General features: G+C 50.5%; 1 protein-coding gene across 2 annotated transcripts; it reads right to left on the bottom strand.

The window, feature by feature from the left end:
- Positions 1 to 1,492: 1,492 nt before the first annotated feature.
- RPP25L (ribonuclease P/MRP subunit p25 like) lies at positions 1,493 to 9,912 on the bottom strand. 2 transcript variants are annotated; one of them, XM_030567144.1, is made up of 2 exons: positions 9,817 to 9,912; positions 1,493 to 2,981 (listed from the first exon to the last, which is right to left on the bottom strand). In XM_030567144.1, exon 2 carries the CDS (start codon positions 2,970 to 2,972, stop codon positions 2,415 to 2,417), a length of 558 nt encoding a protein of 185 aa, XP_030423004.1. In that variant the 5' UTR covers positions 2,973 to 2,981; positions 9,817 to 9,912; the 3' UTR covers positions 1,493 to 2,414. The 2 variants fall into 2 exon arrangements, with proteins under 2 accessions (XP_030423004.1, XP_030423006.1); XM_030567146.1 differs by having other exon boundaries at positions 9,793 to 9,854.
- Positions 9,913 to 19,993: the final 10,081 nt, after the last annotated feature.

The raw sequence follows: 19,993 nt of genomic DNA on the forward strand, positions 1-19,993 counted from the left end.
ATTTAGACACGGTCATTTTATACACACACACACACACACAGAGTTGGGATTATGTTTTCCAATGTACATTACTTTGAATTTATCAACATTGAATTTAATCTGCCATTTTGTTGCCCAGTCACCCAGTTTTGTGAGATCCTTTTGTAGCTCTTTGCAGTCTGCCTGGGACTTAACGATCTTGAGTAGTTTTGTATCATCTGCAAAATTTTGCCGCCTCATTTTTTGCCCCTTTTTCCAGATCATTTATGAATATGCTGAATAGGACTGGTCCCAGTACAGACCCCTGGGGGACACCACTATTTACCTCTCTCCATTCTGAAAACTGACCAACTTTCTTTCCTCACACTATCAACAATCCTTCTAATTTTTTGAAGAAAAAAAGTTTCACAAATCTGGTTCACTTTCTACCATTGACACTATGTATAACTTTGTATTTCATTCAGCTTGGACAAATATAGGAGAGTCACTTTCACTCTGTCTCTCATACATTAGCACTGGAACACAACACTGGCAGGCAAATGTTAATATCCTCACAAAAAAAATTTCATGGTATTGTGTGTTTCAAGGAAATATTTATATTTATTAGAGATGAAAGCATCAAGAGTAAAGCATAGGCGAGGAAGAGTTTGCTGACAAAAATATCAAGTTTTATGCAATCGTGAATGCAACTTGTGTTGTGAAACATGACTTTTGTGATATGATTGAAAAGACACTTACATGCTCAACTTTAGAGGTAAGTATGTGAGTCAACCTTGTGTGCTGGTGAGCGTGCAGATTAAAAAAACTTGTTCTTGATTCTGAAAGTGTCTCACTTAATGTGACACAAGACACACTAATACTTCCCTTCAATACTGACTTATGTAAATCCTTGATTTTACAGAAGTTTACATTTGACTTCAATTGACCTAGCAGTGTTATTTTAAGTAAAGAGTGGCTTTGGCAGGCTCTGAAGGGAGTCTGAGAGTGTCTCATTGCTGATGCATTTAACAGGAGAGTGGAAATTATGGACATCATCCAGAAAGCAATTTATAAGATTTGTTCTTGCAAGTAATCTTTCAATTACAACTATAGAATCTTTTCCCTGACTCATGTTTAACTGAAACAGATTCTCATAAAATGAAATGGCATAAGAAGGAAACTACATTATTTCCTCTGCTTCTTTCAGCAAAGTTCTGAAGCTTCAGAACTATTTCAAAAGTATCTAAACAGATTTAACAACACCTAACCACAAAAAGCTGCCCCACAATCCCTTTAGGGAACACAAGTGTTAACCTTTCTGAGGCTTTAAAGATGATTTGTAACGGGAAACAACCTATTGGAGCCTTTTACAATTCTTTAAGAAGAACAGAAGTTCAACATATTAATCCCTTCCTCCTCAACCACAGCTGAGTGTGCTCAGGTTTCAGCCTAGAGTGATCTCTAGTCCAGTCCTCTAAATGTTACTAATGGCCTCTGGCAAAAAGAGAAAAGGATGGAGACAAGATTTCTAATGTAAAACACAAGGGGGAACTTTATTTTCCCCTTTACCATTCCTTTATGATTCATAAAGCAGGGTTTAAAATAGCGAACACCAAAGCAAAAACTATTAACAATTGTATCAAATGCTTATACAGAGCTGTATGTCAAGATGATTTATACCAATTACTATCCTCACAAAACCTCTATGACACACATACAACATCCCCCATTCTCCAGACAAGGAAAAGGAGGAATAGAAGGGATGTGACTCCCCGAAGGTCACACAATCACTAACTGCCAGAGCTGAGATCCCAGCTCCTTATTCAGATCACCAGTCTCTTTCAAGGAATTAGCAGAACATACCCAAAAAAGGGAAACTGAGCCCAAAAGCTCTGTTAGGAAGTCCAGCCCAACAAAATGCCATTGCAATAGCTAGTTGGCAGGGAAAGCCAAAAATGCAACCTCAAGCTCAGAGTTCTACAACATAGCCCACTACCCTTTCATCTCTAATACAGACGCAGGGCTCACTCAGACTGCGAAAATAGCATGTTTCATCTTCAAAGCAACATCCATGGCAACTGAAACCTACTCCATTTAATGCAGATTAGTTTTGACCTCATGACTTCTGGCAAATTACCATTAAACAGAGTTTCAGCAAGTCTGGTCTACCTTGCCTCATTTTTAAAGCATAAGCAGCCAAGTATCACCAAGGAGGTCTTCAACAAAAAACCCTGTCAAAATAGAATGCCAGATTTGTTATGAGAATTTATTTGCCACGGCTATGACCATATCTGTTTTCACATGCCCCTCATCCCTCTCCCAGTTGTGCTAGGTTTCAGCATTCTCTACCAAAGAGCTCGGTCACTCTGTGTTTGGTGGTAGCACTCGAGCCACACTAGGTGGCTTGGTTTTTTGTCCTTGATGCCATTAACAATTGCTTCTGATTTATCTTCGTCTCAAGGCTTTTTGTAGGATTCTCCACGTCCTCCAACAGATCTAGGATGCTTTCCTGTGCGGCCAGCCCCCCTTCCTCCACTCTGCTTTCTTTTAATTTGTCCCTGGGACTCTGCTTTAAGTGTCTCGATCCAGAAGGCATCAAAAGAGCCTGGGGCCTGATACCCAGGCTCTTGGGAATCTAGCGCATCTTTGCTCAGCAAGATACATATGGCAGGAATATTTCTCTTCACTGTCAAGGCATCTAGACCAGCCTCAGGGACAATGGGCTCCCAGATCTCTTCAGTCTGTCTGAAGAGCACTTTGGTGATTTGGTGGAGACCTGTGAGTCGCCGCTTCATGATTTCCACACAAGTGATAGTCTTGCTGATGGCTTTGCCAGAGCCAGTGAAAAGAATCTGCCTAACTGAGTCCGACTCCATCTTGCCGATAGCATAACCCATAAGATTTCTGATTTTGCTGCCATCCTTCACTTTCATCTCAATAATATCTGAAGGCAGGTTGGTGAATGGAAGGGGAGAGGGCTTCTCCACAATCTTGGATTTCTTATAATTCTCCATCGCAGACCACTGTAAATGAGAAGAACATCATCAATGAATATTTCTAATTATGATTCACAAAGACAACATACCTAAATTCACAGGCTACATTACCTGATTGATAAAAGTTGAGTAGAATCCACACTATATTCATTTGAGTTACCATACCACCTGAGACCTTGTCATGGACTGGGACCCCATTGTGCTAGATACTATATTCTGACTTCCAGCGTGTTCTAAAGCAGCAGTTCTCAACTGGGCCCCTGGGGGTCCACGAGCTGTTTCAGGGGGTCCACCAAACAGGGTGCTTGGAGCCCCAAGCCCAGCGGCTGAAGCCTGGATCACTGAAGCCCCAGCAGATGCTCCCCGAGCCACTCCCCAACTCCAAGGGGCAGAAGCCTTGAGCCCCTCATTCCCCGAGGCTCCCAACCCCCTTCCAGTGGCTGAAGCCTAGCCCCCCTCCTCCACCATGGAGTTTTTATAGCATATTGGGGGGGTCTCTGAAGGAAAAAGGTTGAGAACCCCTGTTCTAGAGTATCTACCTGAACTCAATAATCTAAACAGTATCTTAATTCATATTCAACTACCTGTGTTTTGACAGCACCCAGGGATCTCATTCTGTGAGAGGCTGCACAGACACACAGGAAGACAGTCTCTGTTCTGATATTTACTCATGCTGCTTAGATTTGCTTGAAAATGATCAGGACAGTTTTAGGCACCTATAGGTACCATAATATAGAAGAATGCATACTGAGTAGTAGGCCCAAACATACCAAACGCCTCCATTTCACATAACACTATTTAAAAATGTTATTTGCCTGATTAAATGAAATTCTCCAGTCTAAGATGCTGCCAAGTACTGGAGTTAGAGATGATTCTGGAGTTACAGATGACAACAGTCACACAAAACATTCATAGGAACAATGTGATACATTGAAAAAGTAAATAAGAAACAGCAAGCTAGTTTGGATTCAAACATTACTATGCATTATCTGCAATCCAAGCTTTGCTTCTGTGTGGCTAGCACCTGGGAGCCAGAAACTGAAACTAACTGATGTAGTTTTGCAGTCCCAAGCACAGAGAAATGGTAAAACTAAACAGAGTCACTGGTGAAATGCAGGAATTAAGTCATTTGGATGAGCTCAGAGGAAGAATGGACTGTTATTTTTATGTCAATGGGACATTTACCACAACTGTGCCTCATGAGGGACTCTGGAGCCAGCACAACATGAACCCTTAAGATATTTCACATCAGAGACAAACAATTCCCATCCCCAGAATAACTCAAAGCCTGATGATACATGCAGCCCATAGGAAGGGGAATTTTACTGAAGAAGGCTAAATGAACTGGAAGGATAAGAGCCCCCTGTCTCTAGCCAGTTATTGTACAAGGCCTGGGGTCAGATCTTGTCTGACGTGAGATGTGAAAGTATGCAGGTCTCAGTTTTTTTGGGGAAAAAGATATGTAACTAATGAGGAGGTGTCTCTGCTTAGGGTTTGAGAGGAGGGTTGGGAAACATACAAGGGGCCTGGGATGGATGTGGAGACTGGGTAAAATTCTCAACTCTGCAGAGTGGAAGGGATTGGGTGGATAGATGTGGGGGAAGGATTGGAAAGGAGAGATACAGGAGATGGGGAAGGGTCTCTGCTCAGGGATGTGCATGGGAGGGACTGGGATGGATAGGGATGGATATAAGCGATGGGAGGCAGGGATATGGGGGCGGGAGGATCTCTGCTCAGGGACACAGAGAAGGGAAGAACAGCAAAGAATCCTGTGGCACCTTATAGACTAACAGACGTTTTGGAGCATGAGCTTTTGTGGGTGAATACCCACTTCCTCAGATGCATGTAATGGAAATATCCAGGGGCAGGTATATATATGTGTGCTAGCAAGCAAGCTAGAGATAACGAGGTCAGTTCAATCAGGGAGGATGAGGCCCTGTTCTAGCAGTTGAGGTGTGAAAACCAAGAGAGGAGAAACTGGTTCTGTAATTGGCAAGCCATTCACAGTCTTTGTTCAATCCTGAGCTGATGGTGTCAAATTTGCAGATGAACTGAAGCTCAGCAGTTTCTCTTTGAAGTCTGGTCCTGAAGTTTTTTTGCTGCAGGATGGCCACCTTAAGGTCTGCTATAGTGTGGCCAGGGAAGTTGAAGTGTTCTGCTACAGGTTTTTGTATATTGCCATTCCTAATATCTGATTTGTGTCCATTTATCCTTTTCCGTAGAGACTGTCCAGTTTGGCCGATGTACATAGCAGAGGGGCATTGCTGGCATATGATGGCGTATATTACATTGGTGGATGTGCAGGTGAATGAACCAGTGATGGTGTGGCTGATCTGGTTAGGTCCTGTGATGGTGTCGCTGGTGTAGATATGTGGGCAGAGTTGGCATCGAGGTTTGTTGCATGGATTGGTTCCTGAGCTAGAGTTATTATGGTGTGGTGTGCAGTTACATGCATCTGAGGAAGTGGGTATTCACTCACGAAAGCTCATGCTCCAAAACGTCTGTTAGTCTATAAGGTGCCACAGGATTCTTTGCTGCTTTTACAGATCCAGACTAACACGGCTACCCTCTGATACTAGAGAAGGGAAGAGGATCTCTGCTCAGGGGTGTAGGTTGGGATGGCTAGATACAGGGAGAGAGGGGTCTCCATTCAGTGGTGCAGGGGAGTGGATATCGGGAGTGGGAGGGCTGGGATAGATGGATGGATACAATAGGTCTCTGTTCAGAAGTGCAGAGGGATGATATGGGGGGGAGGGAGGTTTCTGCTCAGGAGTGTGTAGGGGGGTGTTAGGGATTGATGGATATGGGGGAGGAGGGTGCCTGCTCAGGGAGTAAGGCAGGATGGATATGGGGGAGCCTATGCTCAGGGGATAAGGGGGGAAATTGGTATGGAAGGAGAGAGATCTCTGCTCAGGGGTGTAGGAAGGTGTGGGATGGATGAATATGGGGGAGGGGGGTTCTCTGTTCAGGGGTGTGTATGAAGGTTTGGGATTGATGGATACAGGGGTCTCTGCTCAGGGAGCCCAAGAGGATGAATACGGGGGGGGGGGTGTCTCTCTGTTCAGGGGTGTGTATGGGGGTTTGGGAATCAGTGGATACAGGGATCTCTGCTCAGGGTCCAAGCAGATGGATATAGGAGGAGGGGATCTCTGCTCAGGGTGATGGATACAGGGGTGAGAGGAATCTCTGCCTGAGTGCAGGGGACGGAAACAGGGGGGGTGTCTCTGCTTGGAGGTTTAGGGGGGATGGATACAGGGGAAGAGGGGTCTGTCTCTGCCTGGGGCTACAAGAAGGAAAAGGGAAGAGGGGTCCCTGCTCAGGGGTGCAGGGAGGGTGGATATGAGGGGGGGTCCCTGCTCAGGGGTGATGGCTATGGGGGGGTGTCTCTGCTCAGGAGTGATGGATATGGGGGCTCTCTGCTCAGGCGTGTGGGGAGGTTGGCCATGGGGGGGTCCCTGCTCAGGGGTGCGGGGAGGGTGGCCATGGGGGGGTCCCTGCTCAGGGGTGATGGATGGGGGGGCTCTGCTTGGGGGTGAATATAGGGGGTGGATATGGGGGTCTCTGCTCGGGGTGATGGATATGGGGGGGTCTCTGCTGGGGAGGAAGGGAGGGTGGTTATGGGGGCCCTTGCTCAGGGTGATGCATATGGGGAGTCCCTGCTCAGGGGTGATGGATATGGGTGATGGAGGGGGGGTGTCTCTGCTCGGGGGGGCAAGTGTGGTTATGGGGGTCCCTGCACAGGGGTGATGGATATGGGGAGGGTATGGGGGGGTCTCTGCTCAGGGGTGTAGGGAGCATGGCTGTGGGGGGTCCCAGCTCGGGGTGATGGATATGGGGGGTGGCTATGGGGGGTCTCTGCTCAGGGGGCAGGGAAGGTGGTTATGGGGGTCCCTGCTCAGGGGTAATGGATGGGGGGGGTCTGCTCAGGGGTGATGGATATGGAGAGTGGATGGGGGGGTCTCTGCTTGGAGGGCAGGAAGGATGGTTATGGGGGGTCCCTGCTCAGGGTGATGGATACGGGGGGCTGGATATGGGGGGCTCTGCTCAGGGGGCAAGGAGAGTGGTTATGGGGGTCCCTGCACAGGGGTGATGGATATGGGGGGGATATGGGGGACTCTGCTCAGGAGGTGGGGAGAGTGGTTATGGGGGTCCCTGCGCGAGGGTGATGGATGAGGGGTGGATATGGGGGGCTCTGCACGGGGGTGATGGATATGAGGAGTGGATATGGGGGGCTCTGCACGGGGGGCAGGTAGGGTGGTTATGGGGGGGCTCTGCGCGGGGGTGATGGATGAGGGGTGGATATGGGGGGCTCTGCACGGGGGTGGTGGATATGAGTGGTGGATATGGGGGGCTCTGCGCGGGGGTGGTGAATATTGGGGGCTCTGCTCAGGAGGCGAGGAGGGTGGTTATGGGGGTCCCTGCACGCGGGTGATGGATATGAGGGGTGGATATGGGGGGCAGGGAAGGTGGTTATGGGGGTCCCTGTGCGGGGTTGACGAATATGAGGGGTGGATATGGGGGGCTCTGCTCGGGAGGCAGGGAGGGTGGTTATGGGGGTCCCTGCGTGGGGGTGATGAATATGAGGGGTGGATATGGGGGGCTCTGCTCAGGAGGCAGGGAGGGTGGTTATGGGGGTCCCTGCGTGGGGGTGATGAATATGAGGGGTGGATATGGGGGTCTCTGCTCGGGAGGCAGGGAGGGTGGTTATGGGGGTTCCTGAGTGCGGGTGATGGATATGAGGGGTGGATATGGGGGTCTCTGCTCGGGAGGCAGGGAGGGTGGTTATGGGGGTCCCTGCGTGCGGGTAATGGATATGAGGGGTGGATATGGGGGCAGGGAGGGTGGTTATGGGGGCCCCGGGGGGGTGATGAATATGAGGGGTGGATATGGGGGTCTCTGCTCGGGAGGCAGGGAGGGTGGTTATGGGGGTCCCTGCGTGTGGGTGATGGATATGAGGGGTGGATATGGGGGTCTCTGCTCAGGAGGCAGGGAGGGTGGTTATGGGGGTCCCTGCGTGCGGGTGATGAATATGAGGGGTGGATATGGGGGGCAAGGAGGGTGGTTATGGGGGTCCCTGTGCGGGGGTGACGAATATGAGGGGTGGATATGGGGGGCAGGGAGGGTGGTTATGGGGGTCCGTGCTCAGGGTGATGAACATGGAGGTGGGTACGAGGGCTCTGCTCAGGGGGTGGGGAGGGTGGTTATGGGGGCTCTGCGCGCGGGTGATGAATATGAGGCGTGGATATGGGGGGCAGGGAGGGTGGTTATGGGGGTACCTGCGTGGGGGTGATGAATATGAGGGGTGGATATGGGGGGCTCTGCTCCGGAGGCAGGGAGGGTGGTTATGGGGGTCCCTGCGTGGGGGTGATGAATATGAGGGGTGGATATGGGGGTCTCTGCTCGGGAGGCAGGGAGGGTGGTTATGGGGGTCCCTGCGTGGGGGTGATGAATATGAGGGGTGCATATGGGGGTCTCTGCTCGGGAGGCAGGGAGGGTGGTTATGGGGGTCCCTGCGTGGGGGTGATGAATATGAGGGGTGGATATGGGGGTCTCTGCTCGGGAGGCAGGGAGGGTGGTTATGGGGGTCCCTGCGTGCGGTTGATGGATATGAGGGGTGGATATGGGGGTCTCTGCTCGGGAGGCAGGGAGGGTGGTTATGGGGGTCCCTGCGTGCGGGTGATGGATATGAGGGGTGGATATGGGGGGCAAGGAGGGTGGTTATGGGGGTCCCTGTGCGGGGGTGACGAATATGAGGGGTGGATATGGGGGGCAGGGAGGGTGGTTATGGGGGTCCCTGTGCGGGGGTGACGAATATGAGGGGTGGATAAGGGGGGCAGGGAGGGTGGTTATGGGGGTCCGTGCTCAGGCTGATGAATATGGAGGTGGGTATGAGGGCTCTGCTCAGGGGGTGGGGAGGGTGGTTATGGGGGTCCCTGCGTGCGGTTGATGGATATGAGGGGTGGATATGGGGGTCTCTGCTCGGGAGGCAGGGAGGGTGGTTATGGGGGTCCCTGCGTGCGGTTGATGGATATGAGGGGTGGATATGGGGGTCTCTGCTCGGGAGGCAGGGAGGGTGGTTATGGGGGTCCCTGCGTGCGGGTGATGGATATGAGGGGTGGATATGGGGGGCAAGGAGGGTGGTTATGGGGGTCCCTGTGCGGGGGTGACGAATATGAGGGGTGGATATGGGGGGCAGGGAGGGTGGTTATGGGGGTCCGTGCTCAGGCTGATGAATATGGAGGTGGGTATGAGGGCTCTGCTCAGGGGGTGGGGAGGGTGGTTATGGGGGTCCCTGCGTGCGGTTGATGGATATGAGGGGTGGATATGGGGGTCTCTGCTCGGGAGGCAGGGAGGGTGGTTATGGGGGTCCCTGCGTGCGGGTGATGGATATGAGGGGTGGATATGTGGGTCTCTGCTCGGGAGGCAGGGAGGGTGGTTATGGGGGTCCCTGCGTGCGGGTGATGGATATGAGGGGTGGATATGTGGGTCTCTGCTCGGGAGGCAGGGAGGGTGGTTATGGGGGTCCCTGTGCGGGGGTGATGGATATGAGGGGTGGATATGGGGGGCAGGGAGGGTGGTTATGGGGGTCCCTGTGCGGGGGTGGTGGCTATGGGGGTGGATATGGGGGGGTTTGTCTGAGGTTGGAAGGGGGTCAGGAAAGGGAGGGGGTCGCCTCGGGGGGGTGCGGGGCGGGACAGACGCGGGGGAGGGGGCAGGCCCGGGGGGGCAGAGGGGGGCTGTGTCCCCATCACGAGGCTGAGGGGCCGGGACCCGAGGGGGAGGGGGAGGTGCCGGAGGGAGGGACACGCGGGGGGGGGAAGGGGAGCCGCTGCCCTACCTGCCCCGCCCCCGCCGCTCTCACCGTTCCCGGCGGCAGCGAAACGCCGCACGCGCCACCGGCCCCGCGAGCCCCGGCGGCCCTGTCCGGCTCAAGAGCGCGTCGCGCGGGCCACGTCAGGGGGCGGGGGGCGCAGAGTGACGGTCGGGGAGGGGCGCGGCCGCGTGCGCCAACGGCCGCGAGTCTGGGCGCCCCGCCCCCCGCAGTCACGTGAGCGCCTTGTGCCCCCGCCCCCCTGCGCCGTCACCATCGCCTGGCGTCACTCACGCTCCCTCCTCAACGGCAGCTGCTGCGTCACGGCGGCCCGGCTGGATTGCCGGCCGCAGCGCGTGCCCCCTGCGTGTCAGGAGACCCCGCCCCGCTCTCTGCCGCCCTCCCCCGCCGTTTCCATGGCGCCCTTGCTGCTCAGCTACCGAATAGGGTACCCCTGTGACGTCAATGGTTGCTATGACGACATGATGTGCGTGACGTCACCTAGCCAGGATGCCTGTAGTCAGGACCAGACGCCAGGACCGGGGAGACACCCCCGAGCTGGCCAGTGCCTGGGAAAGTTATAAAACACCCCCACCCCCACCCCCACTCCCCCCCCCCAGCTCCGGCTCCTGTCGTGTCCCCAGCCCCTCGGGGTGCAGGCGGGTCAGCTCCCGGGACTGCCGCAGGGAGTGCAGGACAGGCAGGGACTCTTGTGGCTGCTGAAAACCAGAGGGGGAGTCCAGGTAGCAGGAGGGAGGCTGGATAGGACAGTGGACTGGGAGAAGAGAGATTGGGGGTTTATATCTGGCTCTGCCAATCTGGCTGTATGATTTGGGCAAGTCATTTCATCCCTTTGTATCTCTGTTTAGACTAAGCTATTCAGGGCAGGGACTGTCTCTTCTTGCTCTGTGCGTGTACAGTGCCCAGCACAGTGAGGTCCTAATCTCAGCTGCGGGCTCTAGGTGTCACAGTAATAAATTACAATAGTGACGTGTCACCCAGTCTGGAATCTGGCCAGGATACTAGAACGTCTATATCCTACTCTCAGAGAAAATGTCTTGGGATCTTCAGTGAAGACAAGTATTCAAGGCCGTTTGGTTTTACATTTCATTCAAAAGACAGCACCTTCACCAACACATGGACCTAGATCTTCATCCTGGCACATTTGTTCAGTTCTGATTGAGAGAGAAGAGCATCAGCTACTCAATCACCTCAGCAATTTGGATTTTCTTTGGATGTCTCAAATCCAACTACTGACTGTCTACACTACAGCCGTTACAGCTGCACATCTACAGCACTGCTGCTGTAGCACTGTAGTGTAGATGCTTTCTACATGGATGGAAGGGATTTTTCCATTGCTTAATTCACCATCCTTACAGGCAATAGTGAGGGTGATGGAAGAATTTTTCTGTCAAATTAGCTTGTCTATACAGGGGGTTGGGTTGACCTAACTACATAGCACAGGGTGCAAAATTTTTTATAGCCTTGAATGTCATAGCTAGGTTGATGAATTTTTATGTGTAGATCTGGGCTCAATCTGAAACCGCTTAGTTTTTGAGATGCAACAAGTTCTTAGTCTGAGCTGATATTACTGCAGGGCTTCTAGGACATATGAATATCTCAGTAAAATATATGTAAGCAGAGTCAGGATAAGATCTACCCTGACATCTGGTGGAAAGAATTTCAGAGAGTGTATTTGCATAGGCACGCCTACCCTATCCCAGACTGCTGAGCTGTGGGACTGCTTGGTGACAAATGACTCACCCTCAGTTGGGTGGTACTCGCTAGACAAGGGACATGGGTTCCAAAACCCAGTGAAGTGAGAGAGGCTGGGGACAGGTATCTGTGTTGGGGGGGTGGGGTGCAGCAGCAGCAGCAGCAGCAGCAGCAGCAGCAGCAGCAGCAGCAGCAGCAGCAGCAGCAGCAGCAGCAGCGTTGTGGAGCCAGAAGCACCACTTCCACTCTCTCCACTGTGGAATGTCAGAGTTGATTTTTTTATTCCCTCAAGAATCTGTATACAGGTTACTGAGCTGAATTCACGTTGGGCTAATGGTGCACTAGCACGGGGGCTCCCCTACTATGAGCTGGAATCACTAAGAGCTGAGATCACTATTAGAGCTGAAATCACTGAGTACTGTGCTAACTAGTAGGGGAGCCTGAAGATATAATGTGAAACAGAGCGGCTGGCAGAGTGGAGCAGTTGCGGGGACGGCTGGAACGGATCACGGGACAGCTGGTGGAGCAGAGTGGCTGGCAGAGCGGAGTAGCTGTGGGACAGGTGGAGCGGCCCACAGAGTGAGCGGAGCCGAGCATTTTGCAGGGAGAACTGGAGCAGCTCATGGAGCGGAGCAGTTTCTGAGGACGGCTGGAGGAGCAGCGTGGAGCGGCTGGTGAAGCGGAGCAGTTCGTGGAGAAGGCGGAAGCAGAACCCACGGAGAGGCAGGGCAGTTGGCCCCGGACCACGTAAGGTGACCCTTTCTACCCAGGCTGGGGGGAGAGACCTCTACAGATAAACTCTCGAACTCTGGGGTGGCATTGACCAGAGACTTTTGGGTTGTTGGACTTTGGGGTGATTGGACTTAAAACCCTAAGGGGAAAAAGGACAGTGCCAAACGTATTTGGAGGTGGGTTTTTGTTTATGGTTTGTGTTATAACCCTGCTTGTGGTGTTTCTCCAATGGGATGCCACATTGATTCCTTCCTTTATTAAAAAGATTTTGCTACACTCAGACTCCGTGCTTGCGAGAGGGGAAGTATTGCCTCCTAGAGGCGCCCAGGGGGGTGTGATATGTGAGTGTCCCAGGTCACTGGGTAGGGGCTTGAGCCGGTTATGCATTGTGTTACTGAAACGGAACGCCTGGATACTGAACCCGGCCCTTGTGCTGCCAACTCAGAGGGGCAGAAGGGTTACTTAAAGACTTAACTGCTGTAACACCAATGAAAAGGCTGACTGCCAAAACAAATATAGAGTATTGAAATCATAGTTTCTTAGAGTAATGGAGCCTTAAAATGAAATAGTAGCAATAATGAATTATAGGAAACTCAGTTTGTTGACAGTTTACCAAGACTGAATTAACTGTACAAATTATTGGATGATTAGCAGCAAAAATATAACTTCCACCATCTCAACATTAGGATTTTTAGCTCCTCATTATTGAGTCATTACTCTTAGAGACCCCCAGACTTCAATGTGATGTGAGAAATGCAGATTTCATGCCACTTAATTGTAGCAAAGCTCTATCGGCTTGCACCAGGCATATTACCTTGATGGTTTTGTTATTAGCTTTGCTCAACTACTACTCTGTGTCTTGGAAATTTTAGACCAATGAGCTGATGCTGACTCAGTCCATGGGGTTTCACCATCTGTAAACTGTGCAATAATAGCACTTACCCCACAAGGGTGTTGCAAGGATTAGTTAATGAGCTAGTTTCAGGGCTAGCGTAAATGGGTGCTTTTTTGAGACAAATTCAGAGGAGATAGTTTCATAGAGTTTTAGCCCAGAAGGAACCAACAGACCATCCAGACCAACCAAAAGACCTTCTGTACATCACGGGCCATTAATTTTTCACCCAGATGCCCCTATATTAAGCCCAAAGATTTTAGTTAGATTAAAGCATTTCAGACCTCAAGAGGCTAAACAGGAAACATCAAAGTGCCACCAATGCCTGAGGCTCCTGCAATGGCAGGGAACTGATTAGGTGAGTGTGCCCAAGAGGTCTGCATACCATGCTACAGAGGGAGGTTAAAAAAAACAACCCACAGTCCCAGGCAATCTGACCCAGGGAGACATTCCTTCCTGACCCCAGATCTGGCAAACAGTTTGACCCTGAGCCTGTGAGCAAGAAACACCATCTAATCAACTAGAAAGGATTCTGTGTACCACCTCAGAGCATTAGTCTGTCCCAGCTCCAGCTGCGGTCAATCTCTGATCCTTCAGAGGAAGGAAAAAACAACTACCACCACCCAGAACATGTGGGGGGAAAATCCTTCCAGGCTCCTGCAGGTGATGTAAGCAATGTAAGTTACACGTCAAGTATAAGATGATCAAAAAACTGGTGTAAGTGTCCAAGTATGGTAACTTGAGGAACAGAGTGGGCTTTAAAAATAATATAATTTATATACTAAGAGAGACTTATCTGCATTACAGTAGCATCTACAGACTCCAGTCCCATCGTTGGAGGCACAAACAATGGACAAAAGACAGTCTCTGCCCTGAAGAGCTTATAGTTTAAGTATAAGATGAGGGACAACAGATGGATACAGCAGACAGATGAGGGGAGCACAAGGGAACAATAAGATAACTGTGATTAGCATGGTAATCAGTGGTCACAACACACCAGCTGTCCTGCCATTCCCATCACAATGACATATGTTTAATATCAGAGGGGTAGCCGTGTTAGTCTGGATCTGTAAAAGCAGCAAAGAATCCTGTGGCACCTTATAGACTAACAGATGTTTTGGAGCATGAGCTTTCGTGAGTGAATACGCACTTCATCGGATGCATGTAGTGGAAATTTCCAGGGGCAGGTATATATATGCAAGCAAGCTAGAGATAACAAGGTTAGTTCAGTCAGGGAGGATGAGGCCCTGTTCTAGCAGTTGAGGTGTGAAAACCAAGGGAGGAGAAACTGGTTTTGTAGTTGGCAAGCCATTCACAGTCTTTGTTTAATCCTGAGCTGATGATGTCAAATTTGCAGATGAACTGAAGCTCAGCAGTTTCTCTTTGAAGTCTGGTCCTGAAGTTTTTTTGCTGCAGGATGGCCACCTTAAGATCTGCTATAGTGTGGCCAGGGAAGTTGAAGTGTTCTGCTACAGGTTTTTGTATATTGCCATTCCTAATATCTGATTTGTGTCCATTTATCCTTTTCCGTAGAGACTGTCCAGTTTGGCCGATGTACATAGCAGAGGGACGTTGCTGGCATAGGATGGCGTATATTACATTGGTGGACGTGCAGGTAAATAAACTGGTGATAGTGTGGCTGATCTGGTTAGGTCCTATGATGGTGTCGCTGGTGTAGATATGTGGGCAGAGTTGGCATCGAGGTTTGTTGCATGGATTGGTTCCTGAGCTAGAGTTACTATGGTGTGGTGTGCAGTTACTGGTGAGAATATGTTTCAGGTTGGCAGGTTGTCTGTGGGCGAGGACTGGCCTGCCACCCAAGGCCTGTGAAAGTGTGGGATCATTGTCCAGGATGGGTTGTAGATCCCTGATGATGTGTTGGAGGGGTTTTAGCTGTATATGATGGCCAGTGGAGTCCTGTTGGTTTCTTTCTTGCGTTTGTCTTGCAGTAGGAGGCTTCTGGGTACATGTCTGTCTCTGTTGATCTGTTTCCTTATTTCCTCGTGTGGGTATTGTAGTTTTGAGAATGCTTGGTGGAGATTTTGTAGGTGTTGGTCTCTGTCTGAGGGGTTAAAGCAGATGCGGTTGTACCTCAGTGCTTGGCTGTAGACAATGGATCGTGTGATGTGCCCGGGATGGAAGCTGGAGGCATGAAGGTAGGCATAGCGATCGGTAGGTTTTCGGTATAGGGTGATGTTAATGTGACCATCACTTATTTGCACTGTGGTGTCTAGGAAGTGGACCTCCCGTGTAGATTGGCCCAGGCTAAGGTTGATGGTGGAGTGGAAGCTGTTGAAATCGTGGTGGAATTTTTCCAGAGTCTCCTTCCCATGGGTCCAGATGATGAAGATGTCATCAATGTAGTGTAGGTAGACAAGGGGTATGAGTGGACGAGAGCTGAGGAAGCGTTGTTCCAGGTCGGCCATAAAAATATTGGCATATCGTGGGGCCATGTGGGTGTCCATAGCGGTGCCACTGATCTGGAGATATATATTGTCATCAAAGTTGAAATAGTTGTGTGTGAGGATAAAGGCACAGAGCTCAGCAGCCAGCTGTGCTGTGGCATCATCAGGGATACTGTTCCTGACAGATTGTATTCCATCTGTGTGTGGGATGTTTGTGTAGAGAGCCTCTACATCCATGGTGGCTAGGATGGTGTTTTCTGGAAGGTCACCAATGCATTGTAGTTTCCTCAGGAAATCAGTGGTGTCACGGAGATAGCTTGGAGTGCTGGTGGCATAGGGTCTGAGCAGAGAGTCCACATATCCAGACAGTCCTGCAGTGAGAGTGCTGATGCCCAAGATGATGGGGCATCCAGGATTTCCGGGTTTGTGGATCTTGGGTAGTAAATAGAATAACCCTGGTCAGGGCTCTGAGGGTATGTTGATTTGTTCCGGTGTTAGTGTAGGGAGTGTCCTGAGTAGATGGTGCAGTTTCTTAGTGTATTCCTCAGTGGGATCTGAGGGAAGTGGCCTATAGAATTTGGTATTGGAGAGTTGTCTAGTGGCCTCCTTTTGGTAGTCAGACCTGTTCATGACGACAACAGCACCTCCTTTATCAGACTTTTTGATGATAATGTCAGGGTGGTTTCTGAGGCTGTGGATGGCATTGCGTTCTGCACGACTTAGGTTATATGTTTAATAGCAACTCTGAAGGGCGCAGCTTCCTGAATAACCTTGTCTTTGGATTTGGCAAACAGGACACCCTCCTCTTCCCAATGCTTGACCACCAGGGTCCGCTAACCACAGCACTGCTCCAGAACCGCCTTGCAGAGCCCTGTAGAGGCATTGATCTCAAGGCTGGAAGAACCCAGTTAAAACTTCAGGGATCTGGCCTGACAGAATAAGAGCTCTTCACATCTAAAGGGATTTCAAAGATTTTGTTTGAAAGGAAGGAAACCCCTGCCTCAGATGAACATCCCACAAATAAAAGCAAACCGGCTTTTCCTTCCCCTTGTTTTCGTGGGTGAGGCTATCACTCTGCTTGAAGGGGCCTTTGTGAATATTTTAGGAGAGATCATGAAGCCTCTGCATCTGAGGATGACAAGCAACATAAAATGTTAAGGGAAAGTGATCTTCAAAGGGAAGAAATTGAACTTCTGAAATTCAAATGAAAGAAGATTCCTGCCTTCAGGCACACTGCAGCTCTCAATGCAAGGGTGCTGGCAGCACTTGGAACAGAAAATCTCAGGCTGAGAGAAGTCAAAAGGGTAGGCCACCAACAGAATACCGAGTCTGTCCATCCAACCTGGGCATAGCTCAGATGGTCCCAATACATAATATCTATAAGGGATGTGTGTATTGTTTCTGTTGTGGGATGCCAGGCAGGAGGTGGCAGAATTGAGACAGAATCTCTACTGCTTTCCACAGTTCCCGTTGGCTGGGAATGGTGAACCACAGTCACTGGGAGCTGCGGGGGGCTGTGCCTGCAGATAGTCGATGTCAGCAAAATGTCTCATGGCCGAGTCAGATTACCCTGATGGGCTGCAGGTTGCCCACCACTGCTCTATAGTAACGTTTTCAGTTTCTCTTCATGAGAGTTTGTCCATTCCCCTAATTCTCACCACCCATCTCTGTACTCCTGCTACGTCTGCAATCTTCTACTTCTCTCTACATCTGTTTGAGATGGGGTGACCGGAACTAAATTCAGTATTCCAGGTGACAACTCACCATTGCCTTATACAAAGGCATTATAATAGTTTAAATTTTATTCTCCGTTCCCTCCTTTATGCACCTTAACATTGTTTAATTCATTGACCGCTGACTCATAAGCCATAGAAGTCTTCAGTGAGCTGTTTACACTGATGTCCATATCCTTCCCTTCAGTTGCTACAGTTAATTTAAAACCCAGCAAGGTGTATAAGTCATTCAAACATTCCTTCCTTTGTGCAATTAGTGCTGGCTGCCAAAATATGGTCCACACACTGGGGAATGAACCAGGGGCCTCCAGAGTTAAAAGTGTGAGCTGCTACACCAAGCTAAGCTCAAAGGCCAAGCCTCAGTAGCTGGGAATTGTAACAACTCCTGTCCTGTCTGGATTGGCACAGAGGGGGAACCTGTAACAAACACTCATCAGTGGGTTAGACATTGTCATGATTCAGGGCTATTAGCTCCTTTGATCACCCATTCTCTGTGAGTGCATCCCCTTCAGGCATTTGGCATCTTGCCTTCACCTGTCCTGGGATGAGATTATGCAATTTTCCCACTCTTACACTGGTTCCCTGGGGTGCAACACCCTCTGTTCTAACCCTGATTGCTCAGTAAGTCCCCCTGGCTTCAGCTACCTGCCAGCCTTCCCTGTGGGAGCTGTGGCCAATGTTGAATGCAGTGACCTAAAGAGCCTTTTCAGAACAAAGCATTGTTTAATCTCAACAGCAGGACACAGCACAACAAGGGAAAAGGGTTTTAAAATGACAAAAGACATAGGCATATATCCTTCCTACCAATTGTCTAGGTACGCCTAGCTTATCCCAGACACACCCCACCTCTGTCTGCTCGCACAATCTGCACCCCAGCAATTTCTACTTCTCTCTCTGACTTAAGAGTGTGCCTGTAAAGCCGGTGGTGTCGGGGCTCGTCCCTCTCAGGCGCGGCAGGGAGCCAGGGTGCCTCCTTACACACAGCAGTTCAGGTAGGCCTAACCCCTCAGCAGGCGTTGAGGGAATAAAGGGTCTGTAAACAAAGTATAGCCCAGGCCCTTGGGCAGGGCGGGGCAGTGGCAGTTCAGGCTCAGGCCTCCAGCAGGCTGAGCAAACACAGTATATCAGCCCAGAAGGCTACACAGAAGGCCTCCTCAGGCCAGGGAGAGGGGGAGTCTGCCACCCTTGGGAGGGTGGCAGGGGGAACGCAGGCCCTCCCACTCCACTGCGTTCCAGCCCGGGGCCCTAGCAGCGGCAAAGGCACGCTGCTGTCAGTGGGGATCCTGGCCGAAACACAGACATGGGTTCAGGCTCTTCAGGAGCCAAACCAGGGTCAGCTACCCCAGCTACTTCCGACCTCCCCATCTCTGGGTACCTGTCTCTCACCAGCATTGTCTGGGGGGTCCCAGACCATGGGCTCCTCCGGGTACCAGTCGTAGGGAGGCTCAGGCTGCTCCTCGGGGTACCAGGCACAAGGCAGGTCAGGCCGACGTTCCTCCAGGTACCGGGTATGAGGCAAGTCCGGCCAGCGTTCCTCCGGGTAGTGAGCGCGGGGCAGGTCAGGCCAGCGCTCCTCCGGGTAGTGAGCACAGGGTAGGCTGGGCCCAACGGGACCTCTGGCTCCAGCATCTGGCCTCTCTGGCAGCCAGCCACCAACTGAGTGCTTGGGCTGGGCTTTTATACTTCCTGCCCCGCCCCTTGACTTCCAGGGGGCGGGGACAGGCGGCAGTGGCTCCACCCACTGAGGCACCTGTTCTGGCTCGTCCCTCTCAGGCGCGGCGGGGAGCCAGGGCGCCTCCTTACAGTGCCCCTTTACAAAGTCCACCCAGTCCTTTGTTTTCTCCTCTGCCTCTTGAGCCTCATCATACTGATGTGGTTGGCTTTTCAGGAGGCTGAGTATGTAACAGAGGCATCCTATCCCTGATTTTAGGGCAGCACAGAAGAGGGCTCAGGGCCAGCTGGGAGCAACTGAACACTTTCTGTCTGGTGGTTATGAGCATCTGGGTGGTAATTACTGGGCTAATTATGTAATTGGCAGAAATAGAGTGGATACAAGAAGAACAAACAGAAAGCAAGGGATGCTCGGAAGGTTAGCTGTGCTGAGCTGAGGAGAGAAGCTATGTGGAAAGTTCCTGCTACACTATGTCCATGTTATGTGGCATGTGTAAAAGTGAAGAGGAATAAAAGATACACATGGTGAAAGGAAAACAGCCTGTGTGTATGTTGACTGGGAGGTAACAGAAATAGGCTAGACAGTGCGGCACACTGAGTAGCCATGGAGGAGCCTGTGACAGGGTATACACTGCAGAGCACTTGATTTTCTGCATTGTTTTTGTGCAAGTCAGCTTCTGCTGCAATTAACCCCCTGGTAATCAAATAGAAAACACTGCAATAACCATCAGGCAAAAAGAATATATAACAGTCACAAAAATATTCCAGGCAGCTCCCATGTGCTTCCCATTAGTGACTTTACATTTGTCCACATTGACTTTCATCAGTCATTATGTTGTCCACCTAACTTGGTTAGGTCCCTCTGAAGTGCGTCACAGTCTTCTGTAGTCTCAACTAACCTAAATCATTTTATGTCATCTGCAAAATGTTGCCACCCCGTGGCTCACCATCTTTTCCAGGACATTAATATACTTAATATCAATCCTAGTTCAGAAGCTTATGGCATCTCACTGTTGATCTTTTGCCATGAAGAAAATTGACCATTTCTACTCTTGGATTTCTACCTGTTAGCTAATTTT

This window comes from Gopherus evgoodei, chromosome 6, assembly GCF_007399415.2.
Source record: "Gopherus evgoodei ecotype Sinaloan lineage chromosome 6, rGopEvg1_v1.p, whole genome shotgun sequence".
Lineage (NCBI taxonomy): Eukaryota > Metazoa > Chordata > Testudines > Testudinidae > Gopherus > Gopherus evgoodei.